Here is a 21,745-nt window from a genome sequence, read left to right on the forward strand (position 1 = left end):
AGGATTATTCTGTATGGCCCCTCAAATTGCTAAAGTCATTATTAAGCGTGAGTGACTCTGCGGTGGCAGCTGCATGTTCCAGCCCTCAGCTCTTCATATTCCTTCCAGGGAATATGAAGCATGGGAGAGAAAAATTAACCCGGTTTGGGGTTCAACTCAGGCCTGACTTTATTAGGGAGCGTAACAACACAGGCCCATTACGTTCATTGTGTTTACAGGGGATTTGCACTGAGAAGCAATATGAAACATGCATCACATTTAAAGATTCACAAGCCTCATAAAAGAGACGTAGCATTATTATTCTTTGTTAGATGTTAGCAAAGTGTCAACATGTGGCCGGCTAACTTCTCACAAGTGTAAGAGAAAGCGGTCTGTTGAGTTTCAATTCCTGCTTTAGTCAAAACAGGAGTAAGTAAAAATTGTGTCTGTTCCTTTTGAAAGGTCTGTGCCATGGAAGCAACTGTCATTGTGGGTCTTTGTGTGCGTGAAATTAAGTGGATGAGGGAAAACCGAGGGAGTGTTGTGAGAGTTCAGCCTTTCCAAAGCGCGGGTGCTGGCTTACTGCAGCTTAGAATCCAGGACTGGCACTTACAACCCATCATCACACAGGTTCTCTCGAGCCTATGCGTCAAAATTTCATGTGCACGGAGTGCTGTGGGGATGTAGGCAGAGCAAAATGGAATAAGGTAATTAGGAAAACAAGTCTTTCTTTGTCTTAGAACTACAAAACAAATGATGTTTTATTTGTCAGCAGGTAAAGCCAATGGGGCAGGAAAAGAAGTATGTGTGACCAGAGTGGTTTGCCTACTTATAAAATTAACCCATTTTTAGCATCTTCAAACAGTCATGTCTTTCTAAGGCAGAGGACAGATGTGCTATATAATATTTATTAGCCCCAGGAGAAGGGGCTTGCCCTGGAGAAGTGTTTCCTCCTGGTTCCCCTTCTATTGTGAAATCCTCATGTGCTCAAAGTGTAGTTTTACCTACAGGTGTAAATTAGCCTGCTGATTTGAATTGAACTAGAGAAAGGTGATGCAGGGAGCCTTCCCAAGTGAGAACACAAACTGCAGAGTAACCACAGCTTTGTCCCAAATACAGAAATTCTCTTTGCTTTATTTTCCTTTAGCTTCCTAATGTGTGTGTGTGTATGTGTGTGTGTGTGTGTGTGTGTGTGTGTGTGTGTTAAGAGAGTACTATGATTTTATCTCTTTACTGAGCTACATACTAAAGTTGTCCATTTAGAAGGAATAAAACCACATAATTTTGGTTTCATTAAAATAGTCTTCTTATTTCAAAAGTAAAATTCTTTTCCATTCCCAGGCTTTAAAATACCTGTGAGTTGCCAGCCCCTTGTAGGGGTCAGACTCTCACCAAGACATTTCCTTTTATTTATTTTTCCCTTTTATAGTTTCACTTATGCCATGATAGTCCTTACCAAAGGACTTAACTCTGCCGGAGCTGATGCTGAGCATTTTAAATGATGGGATCCACATCCTGTGGGAGCAATGGCTTGATGCCAGCGTTGAATTACTATTGAATAAGCAGCAATGAAATCTTTATCAAAATAATCAGTAGTTCCAAAAACCACAAATAACAACAGGAGCCGAGTTGTACTAAATCAGCAAAGGCCATTGAGATATAATAAGAGACTGAGTCACTTTTCTCTACATCCCGCCTCTTGCAAAGTCTACTCGGCTATTTTCTTGCGCAGCCTGGGGGAGGGCAGGTGGAGGGAAGGAAGGGCATTGCTCAGAAAAGAAAAAAAAAATTGACATCACTTAAGTCACATGATCACCAAGAACCAATCAAGATGGGCTGTGGAAAGGGGAACAGTTAAATTTGTAATTTGGGTTGTGTGAAAACTTCTTTGGGCCTCATAAACAACCACAGAACCACAAGTTGGGTAGCCTGGCAGTGTCAGAAGTCTGAACCCAGCACAGTGGTCAGCAGGCAGGACTAATCACACTGAATGCAAACCACAGGGTTTCGCAGCGCGGTGAGCATCACCAACCCACAGCCAAGGCGGCGCTGGTTTTTTTATTTTTTTTTACTTTTTTTTTAATCTTTAACAATTTGAATATTTGTTTCCACAAGGTGCATTTTTTTTCATAGGGCTTGGGGAGTCCCAGAGGTATCCAGCAGGGGGGAACAAGAAAGAGAGATGCAGGGTAGGGGGGTGAGGCTGAAACAGTGATCTTTCTCGGTTTTCCCTCCGAAGGTAAGAGAAATCATTGAGTCCCCCGCCTTCAGAAGAGGGTGCATTTTCGGGAGGAAGCGATGGCTTCAGACAGCATATTTGAGTCATTTCCTTCGTACCCACAGTGCTTCATGAGAGGTGAGTACACGCTGGTCTTCTAATATGTACTTTTGCTCAGCTTTGCCTGTAATGAAATGGCAGCCTGTTTCACCTCGGTGCAGAGATGCCTCGGTGCCTGCCGGTTCCCTGTCTGGTTTGTGGGAGGAATTCGAACTGAGGCATATGATTACAAAGCTATTGGATTACTTACTCATCAGATGGAAGCTCTTCAGAAATGTTTTAATAAATACTTAGTTACGCTGTTGGAGTGTTCAGTCGGTGCGTGAGAACTTTGTCAAGTGCGAGTAAGTTGTGCTGGTCTTGTTTAAAGGCTTAGAGATTACGAAGCTTGCACGAAGCTCCCTGGGTTTTATTTTGCTGTCCCTTGCCCGGAATGACTGTGTCTGAGTTATCCTTCACTCGGCATGCTGTGTGGCCCAGAATGCAGCCTGCCCCGGGGCTTAGCAGGCACATGCACAGAGCCAGCCAGGAGGGCTGGTGCCAGTGTGGGGCAGGAGACGGAGGCTCTCGGATAGACTTGCACTAGGCTGGTGACTTCGGGTCCAAAGTGGCAAGGCAGCTGTCTACCAGGCAGAGAGTACAGGAGCCTGACAGACTTGGTTAGGTTAAAATCATCAGCATGGAGCTGTGCTGCATTTTTCCTTGAAGTCTCAATGCAAAGAGGCAACCAGCATCTTTTAAGAGAGAAAGGAGGCAAATCGTGGCATACTGAGGTCTCTCTGAAAAAGCGCAAAGAAGTTTCCTAAGTTAAACATTCTCGCAGCTTAAGTCATTAGATTACAGGCTTATGAATGGGAACAGCCAGGGTGGAAAACCTGTCTCCATTTTTGAAACCAGCCTCTTGAAATGCACAAAGCTGTGGTTGAGCCGTGAGTGTATGTGTGTGCATGTCCGTTTTGTGTATCTTTCGTGGTAAAAGAGGGCTGTGCTTAAACAAACAAAAATAATAACAGACAATGTCACAAAGGCATCGCCATGTGCGTCAGGGCACGCACTCTGACCAGTGCCCGCAAAGCATGGCTTGATGGTTTGGCAGAGCTGAGATGGAGTGGGCTGGGATGGGGGAATAATTAATTTTCTGGCTACAAACTCTCTCGAGCACCCAAATAGTGTCTGTGACTCATTATTTATTCATACAGCTAAGTGAGCAGGGGAATGCAGAGGCCTTGCCAGCCGCTTTATCACAGCAAATGCTATTGTGAATACACAGGGCTCTATGTTTCCGGGTCTCTGAAATTTAAAAAACTTGACATGTGTGTGTTTCTCTCCCTCTCTCTCTTTCTCTCTCTCTCTCTCTCTCTGTGTGTGTGTGTGTGTGTGTGTGTGTGTGTGTGTGTGTGTGTTGGGGATGGCAAGGGAGGAGTTAAGGAGAAAGGGAAGAAAGCGAGTCATTAACCAAGTTTGAGCTTCAAATTAAAGAGTTTTCAAGTGCTTCTTTACTGGCAGAGGGGATTTTAGTGAAGTTGAATCACGCAGACGTGCATTAGTCACTCGTCTTGCAGCACCGTTCGGCTGGTAACACAGAGACACTGGCCACTGGTGAAAAGCTGCAAACGGCCCCTGGCTGCATTTCCTCTGGGCTGCTAACAAGCAGAGGAAGCAATATTATTCGTAGAATAACAGGAAAAAAAAAAAGATCTTCCTGCCTTTACTCTGCTTTCAATACCCCCTCGGAACATGTATTGTTTCCTATTTTATCAACTCAGGAAGGCAGATTCAGGAAATTTTTAAGCATTCCCCTGGGCGATAGGTTGCATTTCAGTGTGCAGTGCCAGCCTCTGGGGTTTTTCTTACCTGCCAACAGCAAAGACAGTGAGGGGACACGGTGACCTGTGCAGACATCAGGAGATAGCAGGAGTCCAGCTCTCTCCTGGACAAACCCAGGGCTCCTGTGCCAAATGGACACTCAGCTGACCTGCCCCAGGTTGGGAATGAGGGTCAGTTAACTTTCACGAGGTGGGGAGGGCCTGAGCTCTCACCAAGACTCAAAAGGGCTAATCTGGAAAGGTTTCTTCATTCCTTCCTTTCAGTGAAAGGAATCCGGGGCCCTTTAGAATCTCTAATTTGATAATATAATATTGAAATTTAATGTCAGAGGGCCAAGTGAAATCTTGGCAACTTCCTGCTTAATTTCATCCAAGTGATCCTTCAACATAAATTGTCCTGGTTACCTGTCCACGTCATTCACCCGAGCTGGAGAGGTGGCAAAATATCATTTCTGTTGGTATCGTTTGGTCATCATCTTAGAGCTTGATGCTAGAACAATCACCACCCCCGCCAACAAATGGCTCTCCCCCACAGTTCTCAGGGTGTTGCCGTAGCTGGGCTACTCACATTGGTCAATGCGGTCATTTCTGGCGGCCTATAATTTACAGCGTGTGTTCCCTCCCCAACGGCAACTGTGAGCTGAACGGGAAGACAGCATCTTTGTTTTCTTCCCGGGATGGTACTTTATCAGTCCATGCAATTCTCACAGAAGGAAACCTGTAACTCATTTTTAGCAAGATACCCATGTGGAAATTCAGGGAAAAGAGAGGAGTGAGGCCAAGCAAACCATTGTTCCCTTCCTTGAGAGAGGCAAGCCGGAGTCTGAGAGACTGGCACATGAAATTGATGTGGTCTACCACAGAGAAGTCGGGGCTTTTTCTATCACACCACACCAGGTTCCCACTGAATTCGCCTAGGAGAGAAGACAAGATGCGATTGAAATTCCTGGAATTATCACACACGGTGTGCAATGCACAATTCTTGCTGAACCCAAACTTGGGTCCCCTTGAAAAGTGCAGTGTGTCGGCGGAAAGAGCTGAGGTAGGTGTGGAGAGGAAAAGCCCCGGTACATACATATTTTTTGCAAAATGCCTCAGGTAGCCTTGTTCTTAGAAGTGGCTTAGTGGTCTGTGAAAAGCCTGAACACTCACATGCTTCTGCGTTCCTAGAACCACAGGTAAAAATCTCAGCGAGACTGACTCCCTGCTTGTCTTCTCAGTGGTTCAAGTTTACCCCACTCTAGGAGTCTTTCAAAGGGAATTGCTGAGTACAAAGCTGCATGTATAAAGGATGCTCTTCCCTGAGCATCAGTTTGCTGCTTTTTTCAGAAGAATATTTATTAAGACACTTCTTCTGGCTTGACTGAAGTCTTAAGATCTTAAGACTTCAGGCTTAAGCCACAGAAATTTATTTTCACACAGTTCTAGAGGCTGGAGGTCTGAGATCACGGTGTCAGTAAGGCTGGTTTCTGGTGAGGCCTCTCCCCTTGGTTTTGCAGATGGCTGCCTTCTCCCTGTTGCCTCACATGGTTATTTCTCTGTGTGTGGCTGTGTCCTAATCTCTTTTTATAAGGATACCAATTGCATTGAATGGGGCTACCCCAATGACCTCATTTTAAAACCTTATGTCCAAATAAGTCAAATTATGAGCACCTTTGAGTTAGGACTTCAATACATGAATTCTGGGGAGACACAGTGCAGTCCCTAACAGTGGGTCTCAGCAAATCTGTCTTACCCTGGACCACAAGGAAACTGTGGGCTGGGGCATCCTGGCTGCTCTCCTGGATGTTGAAGAATCAGACTCTGGTTCCTCATTTGTGAGATGGAGTTTCACATCTGAAACTGCCCACACATTTTGAAACTATAAAAAAAAAGGTGTGATAAAACTATCTACATTTACAATCATGCCTTTGCCACTTAGACTTTTGCATGCTAAGAAACTTTAGAAAATGATAGAGTAACTTTGAAATGTTTCAGTGTTAAAAGAGCAAATGGCAGTCCTCCCCTCCCAAAGAAACCACCTTTTGGCTCTGCTTTCTTGGAGAGGATGGTCTTGGTGCCTCAGACTCACGTTACCAGTGGGGTTTGTAGGAGGCCCTACAGCTGCTCACACAGCAAGTACAGGGACAGGGAGCAACCAGGAGCAGAAGCACTCTTGGAAACAGCAGCTGATTTGATTTTGAATGGCAAGAAGCCTTTAGAGCTTTTGAAAGCAAATGAGTAGCTGAAAGTTTCCTCTGTTCTCTCGAAATAGATCCGAAAGAAGGGCTCAGAAAAGATGTGGCCCTTTACTGAGAAATCGAGCCTGGTGAGATGCTGGGACTGAGGAGGGCTGCACAGCTCCTGTGCACACACAGACTTTAATAAGGAGCCCAAGGCCTAGGGGGAAGTCTGGAGGCATAAGAGCACCTGCTATTAGAGAAAGCAACGGCAGGAGGTCTGCACGGGGAATGTGCCATGACACAGTGATGGCCTTTTCTTTCTTTTCCTATGTTCTGGCTTTCATCAAATGGCATGTACAGCCTCTCTCTTGAGCCTTAGTTTCCTCATCTGCAGAGTAAGGGTAGCAATAGCACCTGTTATTAAGGTAGCTGTGTGGACTGAATTAAATAATGGGTGTAAGGAGCTTTGCCCCGCCATATAAAGTAAGCAATAAATCTGAACGGTGGCTATCGATGTTCAGTTATCTAAGATGGCAGCTGGTCAACCTGTGTCTGCTTCAGGGAGGGAGAGGTCGCAGCGCCCTGGAGGACATTACGGGAGGTTCCCTGGAGAGAGGGACACAGGAGTTGGGGGAGGGGAAGGTGGGAACAAAGAAGAGAGGGAAGGGTGGTGTAGGCGGAGAGTACAGCCTAGGCAAAGTTAGAGCTGCAGCATCCCACATGGGCGTGAACAGCGGTGGGTAACTCACCCCAGCCTAAGGGCTTTTCAACAGCAGATCAGCCTTCCTTCCCTTGTGAGTATCCGTAAAGAGGGTGGAAGAAGAACAAGAGCCCTTTATGAAATTCGACTTAACAAGTTTTGCTTTTATATATGGAAGCTAACTGGGGCACGGTGTCATATCAGTTTTTGGTCTGAACACACAATGACAACAGAGATGTCTCTCTTCATTGAGACTGCTGGTGTAGCTTTATTTTCTCCAATGCTCTTCCTAAGAAAAAAGCCATTTTGCCTGTGTAACTATATGCAGGTTCTCTGGGCCTGCCTCTGAGACACTCCATTTTCCCTGTACCCTGGGGACATTTGTGATCATGTACTTTGTCAAAGCCCAGACATGAAGGCAGCTTTGATGGCTTGTCTTGTTGGAGGCAACTAAGGAGGCCCACACAGGAAACGCAAGCAAATTTTCAGTTTCTCAGGTAACTTCCTAGTGACCTAGATGAGTCAATAGATGTCTTTGTGTCTCATTTGAGTTCTGCAAAATGGGCTAATAATATTCTAGACGAGCTTGTGTCCAATTACCGAGTTCCTGTTGGAAACCTTTCCATGAATCAGAAAGAGGTACCATCAAACATCACAAATCTTCTTAGCTTAACAACACAAAGCCACTTTAAAATATTTTATTTTTCTCTTAGAAAATAGTTCTCCTGTCATTTCACGCATGAAAGGCATTTTTTTCCTCATTTTTGCAATTGTTCTCTCCAATTTCCATTTTTCAAGAAATCGTCAGAAGCTTCTCTGGTGCCTGAACAGACACTAAAATGTACAACAAAACACTTTTTCTGCCACTCTTGTTTATCGGCCTCCCTTGTTCCTCCCCGTCAGGTGCCACAAGTCCTCTTCTTTAGCCTTTTTGCTAAGCCCCCAGCCAAACCAAAGAGGTATGTCTTTCTTGACCTTTTCCCCCTCAAAAAATATAACTAGGATGTCCTGAAGTGGTAAAAAGGGAGCACTTCCTCTGAGATCCTTGCTGACCATGAACACAGTCAGGGAGTGCTTTAAGAGAATGCAGGCTGGCTCTTGAACACAAAACAGAGCTCAAAACCTCATGTTACCTTCAGCTTGCTGGGAGGGTCAGCTCAGACACACCCCTCTCACTTGTGCAGGATTCACTCTTCACTGGGGAGACATGTCTTATACTCTCTTGGCTCTCTGAATCTGTCTCTTTCTCTCCCTCCCTCATCCTGCAGTAATGATGTCACAAAGGACCCGAGGAGGAGGAATAAACACTGAATCTAAAAGATGACTGAAGCGATGTATTTTATTGTAATGACAGAAAGAGAGTAAAGTTCTTGCTCAGGTTTACCTGTGAAAATTGTGTCTGGCTGCATGTACCACAGTGGCTTGAGCAGATGAGCACTGGTCTGTGTGGTGGACAGGAGTTCCGGAGTGAGCAGTCCAATCAGATACAGTGGGGTACAGGACACTCCTATGTTTTGGTCCTACCATGCTGAGCCCAGATAGAGATGGCCTGCCCCTCTGATCTGTCCAGGCAGGAAGGACATGGGAAGTCTCAACCCCTTCTCCTTGGGGGGACCTGGTCTTTTGATTCAGGAAGGGAAGCCATTCTCTGCAAACTTTCACTGACATATTGCTTAGGCCTGAACTAAGTCACAAGCCTCTGGCTGGAGGGAACCGAGGACAATGAGGTTGTCACTTTCCAGCCTGGAGAGTGGAGGAGGGAAGCAGAGGGGAAGGTGGCTGCGAGTGGATGTCTGTGAGCCCAGAGTCACATCTGCCAGACCTGGCGACAAAGACAGGCTATGCTTTCCCAGCCATGTCTTGTATCATTTGTTTTCCGTGCCAGCTGGGCTTTGGAAACGCATGCAGAGAAACTGTAAGTTCTTCCTTCAGTCCCTCTTGGAAGTTGCAGATGAATACCAAGGGTGAATATTTATTCTTGACCCACTGAAAGCAAAATGGACAGGAAAAGGGATGGGGTGGGGCAGGGGACTAGTTAAATGGATTCAAGTTCACACCTATTTTCAGTGTCAAAGCCCAAAATCACACTTGAGCCTCTCCTCACATTACAGTGAGCAATAGAAAGGCAGGCAGCCCTGTAGCTATGTGAATGTTGCTTGTATCAGAGTCAACACACCTTGCTGTGAGATTGATAGATTTCTTAAGCAGCCGGAAATAGTTGCTTCCCGCCCCCCATCTTCCTCACTCTTTTAAACTCTCAAAACTCCATCACACAGCCCCCTAAATTTGTTTTAATTTTTAAGATAATTGTTTTCTACAAACAACCCTCCATAAATTTCCCTAAAGATGTTTTAATCTCTGATAGAAATATGAAAAACATAACCAGATAATTGCCCTCTATCTAGGGTATAAACACTTATTTGTACATTGTATTTCTGTAAGTTACAGATGATTACTGCTTTGTAATTACTGACCCTGTCTATTTCCTCATCCTGGATGCAAATATTTCTCCCTAAGAAAGTCATTGCTTCATTTAAGAAAAAAAAAAAAAAAGAAGAAGAAAGAAAGAAGGTTGTTATTCAGTTTTTCCCTTGAAATCAGAAATTTCTTTTTGTTTTGCTTTCATTTTGTTTTGCTGCAAGATCAGTGTTCATTTGGAGAATTGTTGATTTTGTATGCAACACTGCCCTCTCATTCCATGGTCCATATATGTCTATTTTTTGATGGACTTCTTTTTAAACAGTGAGTTCCTCAAGACATTTTTGGGCCCCCAAATGGAAAAGGCCATCACAAATAGAAGTCTCAATTTGCTAGCTGGGCTTGCTCAATGGCTCTGCTGATTTCAAGACTGATGCTGCTTTGTGCAAATGCAAAGTTCGTGTTAAATTAGTTCTAAATCAAAGACTCAATGTGTCCAGTCTTGAAACATATCCATTAAAAAAGAAAACTATGCAGCTTCAACATTTTGCAAAGATTCTACTTTGCTTTCTTTGCTAACATCCAGCTTTTACTCCTAGGCATTACAATGCCCTCCATGGAGACTGTGATTTCTCAAAAGAAACTGTGCTAGTCTTGGATAAAGAATGAAATAATAAGATGTGAGCAATAAATCAAATATAGCCTGAGAGCCACACCACAGAGCAGTGTCTGTCATCTCCTCTCCTTGGGAGGTTCATTGGTCTTGATCAGCTCTCATGTGCTTCTGAAAAACGTGTAGGTTTATATATGTGAATATATATATATACACACACACACATATATATACACGCACACATATATAAAATTATATATATATATATATATAATTATTAGATCCTAAAGAAAGACCCAGAAAATCTTCCAGCAGTCAGTTTTCCAGATAAGGTTATGTTAAAAAGAGCAAACAGAAGTCAGAACTCTGAACACACTGCAGGGTATTCTATGGTCACATTCCATTGTGGGTGAGTTTTTTGTTTGTTTGCTTTGTTGAGACAGAGTTAGAATTAATGTTAGAACCAGAGTTAATGTTAGAATTAACCAGGCTGGTTTTGATGAGTGTCTAGGGCCAAATTTCAATGACCATAACAGCTAGTGAGCACATACATGCAGACGGTTCAAAGATGGCCCCAGACAATGCTCCCAGGCTTCACACACACACACAAACACACACACACAAACACATACACATACACACACACACACACAAACACACGTCAGCATTCAAAATTCACCTGCTTAGGGAATCCATTGAGATTTCTCTCCAGGATGTACTGAATTCGAGGAAGTTTTCTCTAGGTGTAGCAGGCACTGCTGAAATGCTGCATATCAGCCATTTCCAGACTCTTGATCTTGTCACATATCAGTAAATATTATTTCACATGCCCAGAATCTATGCATGGTTATTTACTTATAAATTATATGTGTGTACTCCTGTGCTGATATAATTATAGTACATGCATTATAAAATACGTCCTTCAAATAGAAATTAAAATGAAATTGTAAAAGTGCTAGTTGTTTTTCCTACCCCCCCATGGGCACCCCAGTTTGAACTAGAAAATTCCTAGATACCTACTCCTGTTGCCCAGACTGGAGTGCAATGATGCGATATCAGCTCACTGCAACCTCCGCCTCCTGGGTTCAAGCGATTCTCCTGCCTCAGCTTCCCGAGTAGCTGGGATTACAGGCATGTGCCACCGTACCCAGCTAATTTTGCATTTTTAGTAGAGATGGGGTTTCACCATGTTGGTCAGGCTGCTCTCGAACTCCTGACCTCAAGTGATCCACCCGCTTTGGCCTCCCAAAGTGCTGGGATTATAGGCGTGAGTCAAAGTGCCCCGCCTGTGGATGAGTTTTTTATGGGAGACTAAAAATGTCAGAGTGGCACTCATTGCTCAAGAGAGAAGCACATTCTCTTTTTCTGTGCAAATTTTTTTAATATATATAGCTATCAGCATTTGTTTCTTATTACTGCCCCAGAATGCATAAAAGACAATTTCGGTTAATTAAGATACATTGGCTTGGGTGCCATTTTTTCCAGGAGCAGTTTTAACACCACAGTTTGCTGTGCTTTCTTACATAGCTTCTGTTTGCACTTTGAACTCCATGCACCGAGCCCCTCATTCCACACCATCTGCAGACTGCATCTGGGCAGCTTCATCCAGCTCACTAACAGTCACAGCTGAACTTGACATTCACCCACTTTGAAAGTATAGAATTTACAAAATCTGAAACCGCATATGTGTATAAAACCCATGCAAGAGCGGGGAGGAACTACAAGGTAGAGAAAAAGTAGTTCTCCCCTTCAGGAGTTTTTCTCTCTTATCCCAGCCCCCTTTCATGGGTGAATGGGTGAATGGGGGAAAATGAAATTAGTTAGGCATTGACAGGTAGGAACAGAAACTCAGGCTGCTATTTTATTATTATTTATTATGATCAAATCTACTGTTTATAAAGATCAGAATGGCTTTTGCTTCCAAAGTTCTAGAGGAAAGAAACAACGTTAAGCAACCTTAAACAAATATTAGCACTGTGAAGGGTGCAGGGTCATAGAAAGAAGTAGAAGTGCCGACAATGGAAATTCTATCCAACGGTCAATCATTCCATCTCATTACTTCATTTTTTTATAAAGGCTGTGCGCCCTATATGCTTCCCTTCAGTTTATATTCAAAACAAAGAAATAATTGTATTACAGAGGTGGGCAAATCTGTTTAAAAAACAAATAAACCATGAGACATGAACTATGAGACACTGTTCCGTCTGATGCTTTGTAAGTTTTATGTGTTGTGTTATAGAGTTATATATATGTAGTTCTATATAGTTGCAGTTGGCGTCTACCAATTATATGACTATATAGTTTTTAAAACTATAATTATAAATATTTTTAAACTGCCAGAAAGAAAGAGCAGAATATTTGGCTGGAGTGATTTTTAGACATCTCTCCACCTTAGGGCACCAGAGATATTCACTTGGCCAGGGTTTCATGGCTGGTTGCTGCCTGAGTCAGAGCCAGAAACCAGGTCTTCTCAGTTCCTGTCACCCAGAGTTTTGCAGACACTGAATTTATGAGGTGGATTCCATTCAAGCATCCACACAACTAGCAGACACTTCTCCTAATCCTCCTCAATTTTCCTTTGCATTGGTCAGAAACCATAATCCTTTGAGGGTTAAATACATTCACTTTGTGAACACATTAGGTAGAGCAATGTATACGAATCCCCAAGTCCTTAAGAACATCTTTAGGCTGTGTTAGAAACGCAGTTGCCGCAGGAGCAACCAGCCCCTGCTGCCCTTTGGATGATCTCTCTTCCCCCAAATCCAGCACCACCTTAGGTAAGCACCCACCATGTTCCTGCCCACCCGGCTCCTTAGGTAATGTTAGAATTAAACAGGTTGGTTTTGATGAGTGTCTAGGGCCAAATTTCAATGACCACAACAGCCAGTGAGCACATCCATGCAGAGGGTTCAAAGATGGCCTCAGCCAAGGCTCCCAGGCTTCACACACACGCACACACACACACACACACAAACACACGTCAGCATTCAAAATTCACCTGCTTAGGGAATCCATTGAGATTTCTCCCCAGGATGTACTGAATTTGAGGAAGTTTTCTCTAGGTGTAGCAGGCACTGCTGAAATGCTGCACATCAGCCATTTTCAGACTCTTGATCTTGCCACATATCAGTAAATATTATTTCACATGCCCAGAATCTATGCATGGTTATTTACTTATAAATTATATGCCTGTACTCCTGTGCTGATATAATTATAGCACATGCATTATAAAATACATCCTCCAAATAGAAATTAAAATGAAATTGTAAAAGTGCTAGTTGTTTTTCCTACCCCTCCATGGGCACCCCAATTTGAACTAGAAAATTCCTAGATACCTAGAGATGCCATGTCTCTGCTCACCAGGACGTAGCTTCTCTCTACAGACCTTTATTTCTTACCCTGGAGGCTTCAGTCCATGTTGAACTCCACCAATCTTCAGGAGGAATCATGCTTTCTTTACCACTAGGATCTTCTTCTATGAGTTGCCTTTGATAGGGAGGCCAGGAGGAAAATAGACCTGAGCACAGGGGTGGGGGAGCCGGAAGCCTGTGGGCTTTAGAATCAAGGAGTTGGTTTCTCCCTGTCACCAGCATCGACCACCTGTGCGAACTTGAGCCATTTCTCGAACCTCGCAGAGCCCCAGGTTTCTCAGCTATAAACAAGGGGAATGAACTTTACCTTGCGTGGTTATCAAGAAGATTTGAGATGATATGTATAAAGCCATGGACACATAGAGGAAGTCAATAAGCAAAAGGTAGCTCTGAAAATGACGCCAAAGCCAGGCTACGGACAGGAAAGCCATCTCCGCCAACCTCAAGAACATGGCCCCGAAGCTGTTCCAGGAACCAGGCATGTATGAAGATTAAAAAAAAAAAAAAAGTGTCTGCCTCTCTCATCACGTAGCAGAGCAGAAATGATCTTGGTGTTCCTTGGCAGAAGGTTGACTTTATGAATATTAAAACTGACAGTAATGAAAGCTAGCATTAATTGAGCATATGCTATGTGCAAGGCACTTGCACCATTCCAAGCATTTTCTTGCCTTATTGCACTAAAATTTTGGCACAGCCCTGTGAGTAGGTACTCTCATTATTAATCCCACTTAATGGAGGGGAAGCATGGCCTGCTGAGGTTAGGTGACCTGCTTGTGATTAGGCTCCTGGAAAAGGTGCTGGTGAGGTCCAAACGGAGGCGTTCATGAAGTAGAGCCCATTGTCTGTCTACTCGTGGAGGGGACAGGTGAGGTTGAGGATATTTATTTGGCACACAAGGAGCTGACCCTTAAAGAGAATAAAGCCTTGCCAAGGCCCCATGGACAGGGGGTGACGCTGTGGGGTAGCGCCAAGCTTGGGCACTGACCACCATCCTGGACTGCTTTTCTAATGCTGGATGCGTTTGGTGGCTTTATGGTCCCACCTTGAGTATCCACACCTCTCCTGCTCATAAGTTTCTCCCATCAGAGCTGAGAGAGATGTTCAGGTGGCTCCCAGACATCCCACAAGGAACACACCTTTAGGCCAGGAGTGCTCAAACTTGTTCCCAAGATGATGGTGACATCCTGGGGTGGAGAGGAATCACTGCTATGTCTTCTTCCGGACAGACCAGTTGTTTTTATTTATGAATATGAGAATCCATCGGGTTGACATAAATTAGGCTCTTCCAGTGAAAAACTTCAGGCGACACTTGGTCCTATTGTTGTACAAGGCTGATCCTGCATTTCCATGGGCTTGAGAGAGCACCACCTTGGATTTTGTCTCCCAGGTGCATCTCTTGCCCTATCCCAGTCCAGGCCGTGGGACACGTACAAAGTCAACCACAGAATGATCTGCCTGGCAGTCAGGGAGCTGCCACCTGAGTCTTCAGGGGTGGACCACCCGACCCTGACTGACCCTGGCCAGGGTTTCCCATGAGGCTTGCCCCAAACACTTCCCATCCACTTAATCCTGCAGTTAAAATAAAAATCACGCCTAGAAGCACTTGTTTTAGTTGTGACAGCAAGCAGTGGCCTCAGTCACTCCCGTAAACAGGACCTCATACCAGTAAGTGTCAGTGGCATAGCAAGGGATGAGATACACATGCCTACTGGCTGGCGTTTGAGGATGGCCTTTCTGCAAAGACACTTGCCATTTCAAAAGCCCATGTCACCAGTCCTCTGACATCATGACAATTCCTTTTGTCAAGGAGTTGGGTTTTTCCCCCTTTATTTCCCCCATCACCTTTACTGCATTTCTCCTCTGATTATTCTACAAGTTACTTCAGAGTCACAGAAAGTTGCTACCTTTACTCCAGGGGTTCGGCATGATGAAGGATGCAATCATTAGTGGCTTTATCCCCCCAAAACCTGCTCACAGCCAGCCATGTGAGTGCCCTGCTCAATGGAAATGAAGGGGGCTGGCCAGCATCTCACGGTTGCTATGCAAACATCTTAATGGGACAAATTAAAAGATGCTCAAGCTAATTATTTTCCACAATAAAAAATAACAATACAATAAAATCATAAAGCTCCTTAGGAAAGGAACCTTTTCTTATACAGAATGTGCAGTTAAGAGTAAAAAGTAAGAATTTCATGCTATAAACTAGAGATTATGTTCTGGGCATCGTTATGATTTATTGTGCCTCTTCAGGCTTATTTAGCACTGTTCACACACATGCCAGGACTCAGTGACCCACCTGCTCCCTACTCCCTCTGCTTTCTTCCCTCGGGGATAGTGGCCTCCACAGTCACCTTCAGACCCGACTTGAGTTCTTTCTGGGGAGTCCTGGCCTCCAGACCCACAGCAACCTCCGGGGAGGCCCAGGTTTCCGACTCTCAACCCTCTCAGTTTAGGATCAAACACGTCATTTACGAAGCAGTTGGCGTTGTTTTAAACAGCTACATCTCTCTATTCCTCTTTTCAATCACAACCACATGACCTGAAGGCACAGAAAGCAGAGAGAGGCCTGCAGTGAGCCTGGGCAACCCCCACTGTGCCCCAGATGGGTTCTCACTCTGGAGTCCACGTCAAATAGGAGGGAGAGGTAGGACCCCTCAGTGCCATCCCATGTCTTCCGCGCTGTTGTCGTGAACAATTCCGGTTGACCCACTAAAGTTATGAGACGATTCCGTTTCACTGTGGCTTATGAATAATGAGAACAAATAACACTCACTCACAATGGTGTCAGGCATGTTGCCTCCATTGTCTCTTTTAATCAAAAACCTTATGAGATAGGCACAGCTACTAATTCCTACTGGCTAAAAAGAAAAAATAAAATGAAGCAAAGACCAGGTTACAAAAGCAGCCCAGACCACACAGCTTGCAGGAGGCAGAACAGGGTTGGAGTCCAGATTCTCTTTGGCTTTCTCACTCCCATCTGGCCCCTCTGTGATGTGATGGGGTCGGGGGTCAGGGTGGGGAGTTTTACAGGTCCAGTCTGGGGGTCCGAGAGCCTGTGTTCAAATGTCAGCTCTGTCCTTCCCCACTGAGTCACCTTGAACAGGCTACTGGCCCTTTGTTTCTCCCTGTCCTCGTCTATACAGTGTGACAATGATGATGATTGCCCATGCAGTTGTTGTGAGCACTGAATCAGAAAGATACAGAATGCTGCCTGACACATGGTAAACTTCACTATCATCATGGGCTGTTCCTTTCCATCCTGATTTGCCTTTGTGATTAGGTGCTATTATTTCACTGGATTTTCCCATTTTCTTCCTTACACACTACAATAAACAATTTTGTGTTTTTTTGAGACAGAGTCTTGCTCTGTCGTCAGGCTGAAATGTAGTGGTATAATCTTGGCTCACTGCCACCTCCGCTTCCCAGGTTCAAGCGATTTTCCTGCCTTGGCCTCCCAAGTGGCTGGAACTATAGACACATGCCACCACACCCAGCTAATTTTTGTATTTTTAGTATAGACAGGGTTTCATCTTGTTGGCCAGGATGGACCCGATCTCTTGACCTTGTAATCCACCCGCCTTGGCCTCCCAAAGTGCTGGGATTACAGGCAGGAGCCACCGTGCCCAGACAACTTTTTGTATTTTTAGTAGAGATGGGGTTTCACCATGTTGGCCAAGCTGGTCTTGAACTCCTGACCTTGTGATTCGCCTGCCTCAGCCTCCCAAAGTGCTGGGATTACAGGCATGAGCCACCACCCCCAGCCTACACAAACCAAATCTAACAAGTCAACCCCAGTTGTGTCATCCTAGTGAGTGCGTGTGATCTCCTAATTTTACAGACTGATGACCGGGCTATAGAGTGTCCAAGTAATTCATCCAAGGTCACACAGCTGGAAAATGGCAGAGCTGCACTCAACCCTAGTCTGGTTTTGAAGTCTGGGTGCTTGACCACTAAGCTGTGCATTTTTTGAGAAGGCCTTCTAGAGAGGGTGTGACTTGGGTACTCTTGTCCTGTGAAATAAACTTAAAATGAGTTATCTTGGTGTCTAGTTACAGATGTCACAGAAAGCAGGACAATGATTTGGTAATCAAAGAGCCCTTAACTCTTTTAAAACTATTGGAACTACATAGTGCTGTCATTCTGAGTCCTCCTAGTACCTGCTTTTGAATAACTCATTTTCCTTCTCTTTTCATAATGGGGGTCATCATCATCAGCATTTCTTTGATGGCTTTAAAAATCTAGGAGGAAAGTAACCTAAAAGACCAGATAATGATGGATTTCCGGGACCTATCAATAATAAATTTAGTAAAAAGTTTCAGAAATCCCAATGCATATCCAGTTTCATTTTTCTATGTTATTTTCAAATCTTCTCTGAGAGGTCAATTCTCCATGCTTATTTGAATAACTTGAATTTCTCCCGAAATTTCTGGTAGTAGTTACTAAATGCATCCGACAGGGCTGTTGTTCCGTCAAGAGAAGTCCTTGCACAGGTTATGAGAGTTGAGACATGTGTCTGCATGAGGTGTTGAAAGGGCAGACAACAGGAGTCCCACATCCCCATCACAGACATGGATGGGCACACTAAATCTGTGTTTACTCCAGAAGCAGTAGTACTTCCAGGGTGACACTGATGACTATGTCTTCTAGGAAGCCCATTGGGATCTAACGCAAAAGATCGCATTCTTCTTCTTTCTCTGATTTTTTGGGTTTGTGTATCCACGAAAGCTCTTGCCAAAACTTAATTTCAGCTTTTCTGTTTATGAGTATGTTCTTTCAGAGACTCTGAGCAATTTGCGAGATGGCCCATATGTCATTTATCTCTCTAATCACAGCAACTGCGGATTGTGGGCACTCAATAAATGTTGGATGGATAGATGGATGGGTGAATGGCTGGATGGACAGATGGAGAGATGAATGAATGAATGGGTGAGATGGATGGATGATAGAGGGATGGAAGGAGGAAGGGAAGGAGGGAGGGATGATAGAGGGATAGAGGGAGGGAGGGACAAATAGATGGACCAATGGATGGATGCTTACAGCTTACGTGTAGAAACCCCAGTGGGTACAGGCAGAGAGGCCACATTGATCTCCTCCCATGCACAACCATAGCAGGAAGTAAGTAACTGGGATTTCTACCCAAACTTGGTTCCCCGTAAATTCCTGTGATTAGCTAAGGGTAAGAAGCTGTATGTGGGAATATTAGAGCAGAGAGGAGCAGGCAACATGGAGCGGGTTCCAGTTCTGTCCAAAGGGAAGTCACATAGGGGTCCCTTGTGGGAAGCTGCATGAGTGTGGAAGGAGAAGCGTATGAGAAGCACCACAGTCAAGGGACATCTTACTGCCCATGAGCTGATTGGTTCATGCTTAAAATTGAATACCTGTATAGAAAATAAATGTCTATGACCAAGAGAATTCATAAGCACAGGACCGATCATAACGTCTGATCCATTTCCCATTGGAAAATGGGAAATTTTTTTTTGATGTCCTACTTTTAGGACATCAATCAAAGAACAGAAAATATGCCCTCTTTTTCACTTTATCAGCTTAAATAGACTGTCTTCATGGAAATCTCAACTCTTATTTTTCCTCCTTAAAAAAGGTAACTAGTGGGAGAACAGAAGAGGTTTGGTAAATAGCTTACAGTACATTTCATTCAGTTCTAAGTCTCACCTATTTCAGTGACACCTCAGGAAGCTGAGCGGAGGCACGTATTGTCCTGCTTGGCATCCAGCTCATTGGTCCCAGTACCCTTTCTCCATATATTTATATTTAGGGGAAAATCTCCAGTGAAATGTTGAGAGGTGATGTTACATATGTGTGTTCCTATTCCATTTCAAGGCTGCCGGCATCTGTCAAACAATCTGTAGGAGCTGGTGCTCCTGATCACCCTGATCATTCCCCAAAAACCCCTCTGTACCCAAGTGCTTCTCAGCCAGGCTTGGCCCTCAGGCACTTGGAAGCACCCATCTGTGCCCATAGCCACATCCACATGAAGACAGATTCCATCTATGTTGAGGTTCATTCTTTGTTCCATTCAGAAATGTTCCTTAGTGGATTCCCCACCCAAATAAATAACTTCTTTTACAAAAATATTTCCAGGGACAGATAAAAATGGTATGTACTTATAACGCACTGCTTTTTTAGATTTAACTTTTTAAGATTCCACATATAAATTAAGATGACGCAGTGTTTGTCCTTCTGTGCCTGGCTCATTTTATTTAGTATAACGTACTTCGGGTTCACCCTTGGTGTTGCCAGTGACAGGGTTTCTATCTTTTTGGAGGCTGAATAGTACTCAATTGTGTATATATTCATTACAGTTTCTTTATTCATTCATCTGTCGATGGACACTTAGGCTGATTCTTTATCTTGGCCATTATGAATAGTGCCACCATGAACATGACAGTATGGATATCTCTTCGACATACTGGCTTCATTTCCTTTGACTATATACCAAGAAATAAGATTTCTGGGTGGTATGGTAGTTCTATTTTTAATTTTGGGGGGAACCTCCATGCATGCTTCCATAATGGCCATACTAACTTACATTCCCACCAAGAGTGTGCAAGGCTTCCCTTTCTCCACAGCCTCACCAGTGCTTGCTATCACTAGACTTTGATAAGAGCTTTCCTAACAAGTATGAGGTGACAGCTCACTGTGGCTTCAATTTGCATGATGAGGAGTGATGTTGGGTATTTTTGTATATACTTATTGGCCATGTGTGTGTTTTCTTCTGAGAAACGTTCTTTCAAGGTCTTTGCTCAATTTTTTTTTAAATCAGGCTATTCATGTCTTTGCTATTGAGTTGTTTGAGTTCTGTATGTAGTTTGGAAATTAATACCTTATCAAATGCTATGATTTGCCAATATTTTCTCCCATTCTGTAGGTTGTGTCTTCATTCTCCTGATTGTTTCCTTTTCTGTGTGTAAACTCTTTATTTTGAAACAATCCCACTTGTCTGCTGTTGCTTATGTTGCCTGTGCTTTGAGATCATATTCAAAAAGATCTTTGCCCAGGCCAATGGCAAGAAGCTTATCCCCGATGTTTTCTTCCAGTAGTTTCATAGTTTCAGGTTTTAAGTGTAAGTCTTTAATCCATTTTGGGCTGATTTAATGCCTTCTTATCTTTGCAATTTTTATACTTTTCTTTAAGATTTTGTCTCCTGGTTTCATTTCCCACGGGCCTATTTAGTCAGCCTCCATTTTCATTTATTTAGACCATATTTATTGATCTTGCCAGTTTAGTTTTTCCTCATTACTTTTCTCTTCTCCATGCTTGTCACCTTAAAGTATCTTATACCAGTGGTTTTTAACCAGGAGAAGGAGGCAGTATGAGGAGTAAAGGGGTCATTTGGCACTTTCTGGAGACATTTTTAGTGGTCACAACTCAGGGGGTGAGGGGACTGTACTAGCATCTAGTAGACAGATGTCAAAGATGCTACCAAACAGCCCACAATGAGCAGAACAGAAACATGATAGTGACAAGGTTGAGATATTCAACCTCGTACTATCACCACGATCATGGCTGTAGAGATGTGTTTCTGTCCTTCTACTTTTGGTGTTTTATTTTCTGGAAAGTACATCCCCAACCAACAACAAAAAAAAAAAAATGGGAAAGCAATTGTGCAGATCTTCAGAGCAGAATGGAAGTACATGTCAAATAGGAGACAGAGGACCTGAAGGTTCTGAGAAACTAAGGTGGCCACAATCACTTAGGGATCTTCAAGGCCTTTCATAGTTCAGTACCTATGATGGGCAGCTTAGCATGATAAAAAGGGATCCTCATTGCTGTATCATTCAGAGGAGGAAGCTATCACCTTAAACCTATGGAGGAGGAAGCTATCACCTTAAACCTAGGTCTGAACACTCTCTAAGGATTTTGAGTGTCAGAAGAAAAGGAAGAAGACTGATAAAAGACAAGAGAACCCAGCCTAAAGAGTCAGGACTGGAAACAGCCTGTCCATATCATAGGTTAAAGGTTGAAGAGAGGAGAGAAGAACTTGCCAGAATCCTAGAAGCAGAGCTGGGGGCACCACTGAAGTGCTGGGGAGGGTGCCAGGTTATCGGTAGAACTATATCTGAAGCCCAAAAGGGAGGAAATTCCTACAGAGGTCAAAAGATCCCCTTAAGAGAGAAGCTATCACTGGGACCAGCAAGCTGGACCAATAAGAGCAGTAGGCCTGTGACTGCAATCGTAGTGAAGGTGCCTGAGGCAAGGAATGGTTGGGAACACTAGGAAGCATTTCTCCAGGAAGACACCTAGGCCAAGGGGTGGGGCCCTATGGGTTGCCAGCACCAACTGTGTACCAGGCTCTCTCAGGTGGTCTCCATTCCTACCCCCATCACCTGCCCAATGCCTTAGAAGCCAACATTGTTATGCTGGCTCTCTTAATGAAAAC

At 44.0% G+C, this 21,745-nt stretch overlaps 1 protein-coding gene across 4 annotated transcripts in view; it reads left to right on the forward strand.

Annotated features, from left to right (window-relative positions):
- Nucleotides 1–319: 319 nt before the first annotated feature.
- RUNX1 (RUNX family transcription factor 1) overlaps nucleotides 320–21,745 on the forward strand; it is a 258,174-nt gene continuing 236,748 nt past the window's right edge. Inside the window, exons 1-2 of one of the 4 annotated variants that reach the window (XM_032276945.1) lie at nucleotides 320–408; nucleotides 2,219–2,335. In XM_032276945.1, coding sequence (XP_032132836.1) covers nucleotides 2,278–2,335 — 58 coding nt within the window. In that variant the 5' untranslated portion in view covers nucleotides 320–408; nucleotides 2,219–2,277. Of the gene's footprint in view, nucleotides 409–1,820; nucleotides 2,095–2,217; nucleotides 2,336–21,745 lie in introns of those variants that run through there. The other 3 variants (XM_032276947.1, XM_032276944.1, XM_032276943.1) reach the window with 3 other exon arrangements.

Source organism: Sapajus apella, unplaced genomic scaffold, assembly GCF_009761245.1.
Source record: "Sapajus apella isolate SASKATOON/1434 unplaced genomic scaffold, GSC_monkey_1.0 scaffold8, whole genome shotgun sequence".
In the NCBI taxonomy this organism is placed as follows: Eukaryota; Metazoa; Chordata; class Mammalia; order Primates; family Cebidae; genus Sapajus; species Sapajus apella.